At 36.1% G+C, this 9,291-nt stretch overlaps 1 protein-coding gene across 2 annotated transcripts; it reads right to left on the reverse strand.

The window, feature by feature from the left end:
* Positions 1-1,752: 1,752 nt before the first annotated feature.
* On the reverse strand, positions 1,753-6,888 carry LOC149780573 (uncharacterized). 2 transcript variants are annotated; one of them, XM_089936397.1, is made up of 2 exons: positions 3,630-6,888; positions 1,753-2,908 (listed from the first exon to the last, which is right to left on the reverse strand). In XM_089936397.1, exons 1-2 carry the CDS (start codon positions 3,827-3,829, stop codon positions 2,788-2,790), a joined length of 321 nt encoding a protein of 106 aa, XP_089792523.1. In that variant the 5' UTR covers positions 3,830-6,888; the 3' UTR covers positions 1,753-2,787. The 2 variants fall into 2 exon arrangements, with proteins under 2 accessions (XP_089792523.1, XP_089792522.1); XM_089936396.1 differs by having other exon boundaries at positions 1,753-2,983.
* Between the last annotated feature and the right edge of the window lie 2,403 nt (positions 6,889-9,291).

The following is a 9,291-nucleotide window of genomic DNA, read 5'->3' on the forward strand; positions in this document are numbered from 1 at the left end:
GTCTCTGGCTTGGACAATGTGGGTATGTGAGAAAGCTTTCCGTGGGTCGGTGGCTCTTACCGGGGTTTTTCCGGGTTCTTCCCCCACCAGTTAACTGTATAGCCTATCCTGTGCTGACAAATGGCGTTAACCCACAATAGCAACTTAAGTGTTAGCACTATATGACTAAGTAACCGCTTACCTAGGCACGTGGAGTATACTCAAGTACAAAATACTTGGATGCCTATTTTGTAAGTCTCTCTGTCTGACTGCGATTATCAAATAAAGAAACGGCATAAAGAGAAAAAGCACGAAAACAGTACCAGAGAGAGAGAGAGAGAGAGAGAGAGGGTGCGGAGGTTTCAACGTAACATGGCTTTGCTATATAGATATCAGAATTATCTCACAACAAAATTTAAGCGCGATTTGTAAAATTTAGATTACTTTCTGGCTCTTGAATTTGATTTGGAGAAGAAGAAATTGGAAACAAAAATTACATGCATGGCAAACAAACAGCAGCAATAAAACAAGCAAATTCGATGAATTTATTTCCAAATCCTATCGCGCTGAAGAAACATGATGTTCTCACAACTTTGGCAACCTAGATGATTTTACCCAAACTGTGATACCTGACACGTTTTAAATCATTCATACACAAAGGTACCATATTTTATAACGGTATTTTATGTGACTATAGAGATGTGGAGAAATGAAGATAGGAAAATGCTGACCTTGACATTAACCTTTATGTTGAGGAATGTATCTCTAATATCAGGTATGTGCAACTTCCTACTGGACGCGGGCCAGGTGGCGATTTGCAATGCACACCGTGTGATGCAAATGTAACCGGATGAACCTGGTGGCAAGCCTGATGAGACTCGCGGGCAGAAGCTTACACGTACCTGCCTAATATGGGATGCAATACACCATCTAGTCACGACACATAAATGTACCAGATGTTATCAATATATTCCAAAGGACACAAGCAGTGTGAACATGTATGACGGACAGCAGATAAAACGAACAAAAGAAACGACTGACGGATGGACGAACACTATAATACCTTATCCCGAGGTAAGAAAGAAAATGCTGGAGACAAAAATGCTGATTAGTTGTTCGTAATATGATGATTAAGTGTGAAGTTATGAAAACAATACGACTTACAACAGTTCTATACATAATTAACAAACACGTTTTAGTTGTTTTAAAAACGCAGTGTGCCAGTCATCAGTACACTGTCATACAACAAAAATTCAGAATAGTTGATTCACGTTAAAATACAATGTATGGCGTTTGCAAATTACAAATTACAATTATGGTACATGTAACGTGTACCAAATTAATTTTGCAGTTGCAATTTCATAAAAAGTTTATGTTCATCTACACTTAAAACAAACACTCTATGAAAATGCATTTAAACTGCATGAATCTATTAGCCAAAACTCACGTACACATACACCGACAGAGAGATAGACGCACACACAGATATACCTAAATGACCTCATCACGATAGTTATAATAATGATGATTGTGCTAGCATTTCAAACGAATAGCCTGAAAACTTGCCGTCTTTCGTGTTGAGATCATGCAATATAGGCAACTGGACCAAATTACATAATGTGTTACATAAACAAATAGTAGCAAGCATGAGAGAGAGAAGGAAGATATATACATGAATAAAATCGTTATTATTCCTGATAGTTTATATTACAGGAATCTTGGAGTACCTTTCTATGCTTTAGTGTGTACAAAAAAAAAATGTACATATTGATTTCAACGTACCTTTATTTCTACTTGCAAGGCAGATAACAACGTACCCTCTGAAGGGTTTACAAAAAGATATTTAGACAAGTACAAATCTCTCAAATCATATGCAAAATAGTATTCCGTTCCAATATCATTTTTACAAATTATACAAATTATTTTGTTGGTATGGATTATGATTGTATTTACACTTATCACATAGTCGGTACGTTTTTCCTATAGCACGTGTAGTTTCATATTTTTTAAATGACCACATGTTAAAATATCACTTTATATGATTATGATTGTTACAAATAGACCAGAAAATTCTTGCGCTGTATTCTCTTTTACTGATTGGCTGAAACCTTGGGAAATTTTTCATTACACCGCCTTCTGTAACTTTTTGTTTTTACTATTACTATGAACATTTTGGACGCCATTTTTGAACTCGATTTCCTAAAGGGAATTTGGAACAAATGGTCACGTCTGTCAGAATATGGCCTATTTACCCCTACGGGGGCATGTTTCGTCATGTATATATCATGCTATAAAAAATGCCGTAAAACCCCAAGACAAGAACAAGAAGAAGAAGTAAAAATAAGGGTATTGTTCAGGTGAGAGCGGGTGTGGGAGTAGAGGTGGGGCTTATACCTTTAACATACATATCCACCCAACAAGGGTTTAAATGTAAACTTAAAGAAGTAAATAAACTCACCTCTGTTCACTGACAAATGTGGACATAAATCGGTCTCCCAACTGACAGAACTTTATACAAAAAATAGCATATTTAGGTTGTAACAATTTGATGCAATTCCGACTTAAAATAAAATGTATTTATTCTATCTGCAGTTTACTGCTACAAATGAAATAATGCAAATATCCTGTCACAAATACCTTACAGTAAATGTGGGAATTTCTGCCTCAGGTAATCATCCTTTCACATGAATATCGCAACAATGGAATGTTTTGTTGTGAAACTCACACTTTAGTGTAAACATGGGCTCTCTCTCTCTCTCTCTCTCTCTCTCTCTCTCTCTATATATATATATATTCCCTGCTTTCAACCTAATTAAAGCTCTGTTTATGCTGTGAATAACAGACCTCCGAGATCCAATACCATGTACTTCGTTCCTGGCGGTGCTGCACCGAACTGAAATTTCCACTCCTGGCTGGTAAATCTGTTAACCTGAAGAAGTTTATAGTAGATTGATGCTGCTTCCGGTTCAAGAGCAATAACCAACTTTTCAGAGTATATTCCAGCCTATAATTTAAAAAGACTTTAAATCAGAGATGAAATGATGGTACAAGATTCTTAGCGTAGAATGTTTACATCGAATCATACTCTTCGGTTCCGTGGTCGCCAGGTGACCATTCAAATTCTAATGCCAACAGGTAAATTCTTAACAGGTTAACATATTAAAATGGTATACATTAACTACAGAGATCATTTGTTCTATACTATAGCACTGATCTATATTATTTAAAAATGGGAACCGGTATTCACATTTTCCAAGCCCATGATTGCCATGAATGATTTATCTTCGTTGATAAATTGACATGTTCACCAAGATATTTTTATTATTTATAAAAGAAACATGATTCCCAAATATGTTGAAGTTTGGCTTCTTTAAAGTGTTCTAACTTCTAATATTTGGTTTTCAAACAGAAGTGGGGATGAGTGAAAGACTGTAAGACAGTATTCGGTCATTTTCGACGAAAAGCGTACAAGATTCTGACGAAGTTTTAATGTAAAAAAAGCATGAATTATTCTTAAATATGTTTTAATTAACTCATTCTAAGTATTTCTAATAGCATTGTGCAAAGTACTATCTGCTCTGTCGAGATTAACTGTAAGAATATAAAATGTCAGACCATGTTGTGCAATTCACTTTAAATCATTTATTTACGTTCTGGGTAGCCCTCTCATGAAATGCTTGGCAGTCTCGTTCCAAATGGCCGCAGCAATGAGGACCCAGAAGATATCCTCATCCACCACTCCTGTACCATGCTTTTTCAACATCTCCTTTAGATTGATCTTCAGACATTTAATGGACAGGGCAAAGACGTCCAAGGCTAAACATTGTTTCCCTGTTTCATCTTCTATCATCGAAGTTAGCTTCAGACCCTGCGACAGTAACAGACAAAATTTTCAAACCAGGAAAGTACTCATTGCCTTAGTTAGCTGTATTCTTACGTGTGTGTGTGTGAGATTTGGATTTTTAACGTAGCTTGAACAATGTCCAGTCATATCGCTACGATGTCTTGTGTGTTAGAGGAGAACTTTATCTAGAAAAAGGTTCTTCCCGGGGTTTTCCAGGGTTCTTCCTCCACCAGTTATACTGGCCGCCATGTATAGCCTGTCTTGTGCTGAAAAATGGCGTTAAACCTAACAACAACAAAAGGCAGAATAAAATACGTTGTTACAAATTTACCCATGTTTGCATAATTTCCGGTCAGACTGTGCAGGAGAATGCTACCATAGGTAAAGAACGTGAAGGATAGAAAAACTTGAAAGAGAAGCCGGTTGTTTCAGTCGGATAATTTATCTTCAATTCAATTAACCATAGGATCATCCGATTTAGGAGATTTTTATGCTAGGTTTTTTTATAATTTGATAGTAAGCATTCTAAGGACAAAGTCAAGTATCTGTGTTTTCTGTACTATGGTTCAATGGTTAGGGTGTGATGCTCGCAACCAGAAGGGTGTGAATTCTAAATCTAACAGCCATAGTGTGTCCGTTTAAAAGGAACTTTACTCCAATTTGTTATGCCCAATGTCATCTAGCTACAATGTCGTAGCCTCACCTTGATTTGTTGTGGTTGAGGCTACGACCTGATCCCATATTATGTAATGGAGCACAAAAAACATCATCACTAAAGTCATCTACTACATAAGTAATGTTGTGAAAGAAGTTTGGCTGATTTTTAATTTATTAAGCCCATACACAATAAAATAAATTGGCATGGTAACAATAACCTCACCCTATTCGCCATGATAGATAACGCGATACTCTCGCCGTGACCCCTTTTTTTATATGAGGCGTGCAAGGCCATATTTGGATATTCTACGCTGTTATTATCAATAAAGTGACGAATAATGGCTTCTTGGTGTAATTTAAAAGTTGCCGATAAACCGCATTTACTTTTAATGCGCAGAGTTTCTGACTCAAACCGCGCCATATTTTTACTATGATTTGTTTATGTTTTCAAATAAGACCTCAATGTCCTTATATGGTACACAAACAAACGAGGCTGAGAACGGAAGTCATCATTATTTGAACTAATATGGCGGACGATCAAAACGAAAATAACGTATAAGAAAGGTAAACGAGATTTTACAACTATTTCCACAATGATTTGCGATACTTCCGGTATTAAATAAGAGGACTAGTCAATTAATTTCATTGTGTGCAATGAATATGTTCAAATTGTTGATATTAGGCTAAAAGAGCGCCGGGTGTGAATCACACCCGGCTTGCTCCATTTACACATATATGCTCATTTTAGTACCCCGTTCCCGAGGTAGGCGTAGGGATATTAATATTAGTACTAGTGGAAATTGGACCTGCTTTAATCACACAGCAAACCAAAATAACTGATCCCATGTTTCTCGAAAATTCAGCCTTAATTAGTCTCTAGTGTCCTATCTTTAGCAGTTATTTAGATAGGGAAAATTAATTTTGCCCGAGTAGATAAGATATAAAAACAGTTACCGACTCTTCTTTTTCTTTTACAATTTATCTCTGAATTCTGAGGAACTGAAAATGACCAAGCGGAGCCAGCAGTTTTTTGTGACAGATGTACATCTAAAGTAAGCCCTAGGATTTTACCTTATTATGTAAAATTACCCCCATGATACATACATAAAAATAAAGGGAATGAAAAGTTCTTTAAACAATACATAAGATATGCAATGTCCTTTTTAAACAGCCAGTATAACCAGTGAGGAAAACCTGTGAAATTCATTTATCCTTTAAATATCTAAACCTTTGAAAATATGAAACTGAATAGTGCCACCATTGCTATTGATAGCAAGACCAGCGTGAACTAGCAGTTTAGAAGAAGAAAAAATTCCGTCTTTTTTCTCTCTCTAAATCCAATGTAAATTTGTTATATATGACATATTTGAAGAAACATAACCCTGAATGATGTTTATTCACTATGTGAAATTAGAGCTTTTAATTTGGCTTAAATAGACTGGCAATCTGTTATTCAGTCACATTATCGTGTTAAAAATTAAATCAAACCAAACTTTCAATAAAATTTGATAAACTTAACGATGAAACCGTGGTTATATTTCTGCACGTATATACACTGAGGTACATGTTCGTAGGGTAAATCCATGATATTCGTTCATCCGACTGTCAGTGATACATTGGATGCCCTTGAACTAACTACAGGACACTACACTGTGTAAACCAACACACAAATAGAGACCGATTAACGTTGGGTTTTATGTGCAAAGTGTTATTCGAGACGGATAGATAAGTTTGTAGCCAGGTTACTGGACACGAAGGTACTGTGAACAACACCAAAATTAGCTCACATCTTGATGTAGTACTGTAGAGAACTGACTTGCTAGCATAGTCGTTGCCGCTGTTTAATCGGTCTAATTATAACTCATTAACCCCTGGAGGTTTTTGTCCTTTTCGCATGAAATGCGAGCAGGAAATACATTTTGTGGGCTATTTCTGAATACATACTAATACATCGACTAACAAATGATTACCCATTAACCTAATGCCTAGTATCGTTAGAAACATCGTTTTTCATTGGCTATTTTGCTCGCGCATGAGCAGAAAGGTAAAAGTTGGAAATTTTTATATTTTTTTTTTTGCTTAATGGACCCATCATTTTTGTATCGAGACCATTCTTTATTCCAGATGCCCATCTTATCCTACTTTTTGCAAAGGTTCATCTGTTTGTGTGCAGTTCAGACTGGTGTGCCTTAGATCTAAGGCCAAAAAGTCTAAAACCCGGACACAAAATCGGATTCCGACCATGGGCGAATTTTGGGTAGAAAAAATGGGGTCAAAAAAATTAGCTTTTTTCCCTCTATATTTTGTAGTACAACTAAACGTTCCAGATTATTTGGTATCATTGCAGAGCTACATCTATCTACCTTTCTATAATACCATCTACTTTAATGTATTGTACATGACCTCGACGCTACAGAGCTCGGCAGCCGGCTACTATCTCCTGCCACACAAACGCAGCGCCAGTGGTTAATAAGTTAATGAAATAGTCCAAACTCTGTTTCTGCTTTTCTTTATATTTTTCTACTTTCTTGTCATTGTTTACCGACTGAGAGTTCTTCCAAGGGAGGTCACTCCAAACCAGACACATAAATCTGAAGAGAACTAAATCTTTTTGATGGCACAGTAGTTTCGTAAATTGGCCTCCAACAAATTTCTTAACTTAAGGACATGGCGCTAACATTTCAGGCCTGTGTTGTTCTTGAAAATGATGTCAGGCATGTACACCTTCCATCGTTACTCTGTAGTAAAATACCAATACTCAGCTAGGAAGAACAGCTAGCCTCCCATTGCAGTAAACACATGGGTTTGGGGCAAGTAGAATATCTCAAAAACGGCTTTGGTGACAACTATTTTCAATTGTATCAGCCTGTTTAGTACAGAGTTTTATGGAATTGTCATCAAAGAAAAGGGCTTGTGTTTATACTGTGGGCATCACATGGTGTCAAAAATGATCTTCAGACATGAAAATTAAAGGTAAAAATTTGGGGTTTGAGTGCATAAACTTCTATGAACTGCCATTGATTTCTCTGGTCAAATGGATAATATTCTTCTTATACATGTACTTTGTTTTAATATAGGTATCCAAAAATATGGACCTTTTTGACCGCACTTGGGTATTTTATTTATTATCATTTTTCATACTAGGTCACTGATTGTGGCATTAAATTTGTACATAAAAACTGGCCCCTGCCCCCATGTGTGAATCATGGCCATGAAATTGAGTTATCTCCCTTGATCAATACCTTTCCTAATGATAACACAGAATGAATATTGAAACAGTACTAAATTAGTTTTTCTATTCAGAGTTCAGCGGTTTAAATAATGGAAATAACCTACCCAGAAATGAAACTTTTGTTTAGTCTGCTTCATTGCTAGATTGTTCTTCTGCAAGGCAAGTGTGAACAGGCACAAAGAATCAGTTAAAACAATTGCCCAATTATGAAATATGAAAAATGTGAAAAAAAAGTATCGGCTTTAAGGTTCTGTCTGTATCTTTTCCAATTTATTTCTGATTCGTAAATTGTATAATAGTATCTCGTGATCTTATTGCTTGGTGATATCCCCAATTTTTACGTAAATATGTACATATATCCATTTTCTGTCAGTCATCCTTGCTATCAATTTATATTTATATTTATCCATTTCTTTTCTCTTCACCCAAGGTTCTCAAACCTAAGAACCAAAATTTCCTTTGCACAAAATATCGATATTTACCTTAACGTTGCATTAACGAAACCAACTTTAGCAAAGATGTCAAAACCAAAGCAAGAAAGATCTCAGCAGTCTCTTGCATGTTATGCAATTTCAATTTTGAAATGACAAAAGTAAAAGCACCAGAAGGAAAACAATATCATTAAAAAAGTAACAATAGCGTATATTTCTCCTAATTTAATTCTTTTGCATTTAATTATTTATTTACTTTCTTTATTGATTGTGTTGATAAAAACATAATGGAATTTGAAAATTTGCCATTCACAGAAATACATCACCCTCTTTCTCGCTTGCACCAACATATTCGTCATCTCTCTCTCATTCTGCTATAGAAAAAGCCTGATGCAACATGCTGCAAGTGATAAAAGGCAACTAATGGAAAAAGGAGCAACTGTGACTCAGTGATCAGCGTCCTGGACTCGTGACCAAACAGGTATTGGTTTAACTACCATCTTGTTCAAGTCTTTTGGTGAAAACAACATGTCAATATGGCTATCCATTCAGAGGGAGCAGCGACAGCAAAGGTTTGGAGACAGCCATCATGGATGTACAATTGGCACCAAATTTAGGGCCAACTAGGTATCATAAAAATATTATTGAAAACGCCATGTTAATAAAGCCATCCAGTTGGGAGGAGTAGAGATAATATTTTCAAGACAGCCACTGTGGCGGCCATATTAAAGGGTCAGTCATTTATATTTATGAAAAACTAGAGACCACAACAACTCTTTTTATGAAAACCCCAAGTTAAAATGACATTCCATTTAAGAGTAGCAATACAATAATTTTCAAGATGGCCACCATGAAGGTCATATTGGACACCAGATCAGCACTATTTTGAAAGGAGTAACAATAACAAACTTTTCAAGATAGCTGCCATTGTGGATATAGTGACACATAACATACCACTTACATTTAGAACCAACTAGACATCATAAGAAGTTTCCACGAAGATAGGTCAATCCATTCAGCAATAGTAGTGATAAGATTTTCAAGATGGCCACTGTGGCAGCCATACTGGATAACCAAGCAGCACCATTTTTTTCAGGACCAACTAGACTATGCATGTATGTGTGTAAAGTTTCTTAGCAATCCTCCAA

The sequence above is a fragment of the Sinohyriopsis cumingii genome, chromosome 16, assembly GCF_028554795.1.
Source record: "Sinohyriopsis cumingii isolate HCF-2022 chromosome 16, ASM2855479v2, whole genome shotgun sequence".
In the NCBI taxonomy this organism is placed as follows: Eukaryota; Metazoa; Mollusca; class Bivalvia; order Unionida; family Unionidae; genus Sinohyriopsis; species Sinohyriopsis cumingii.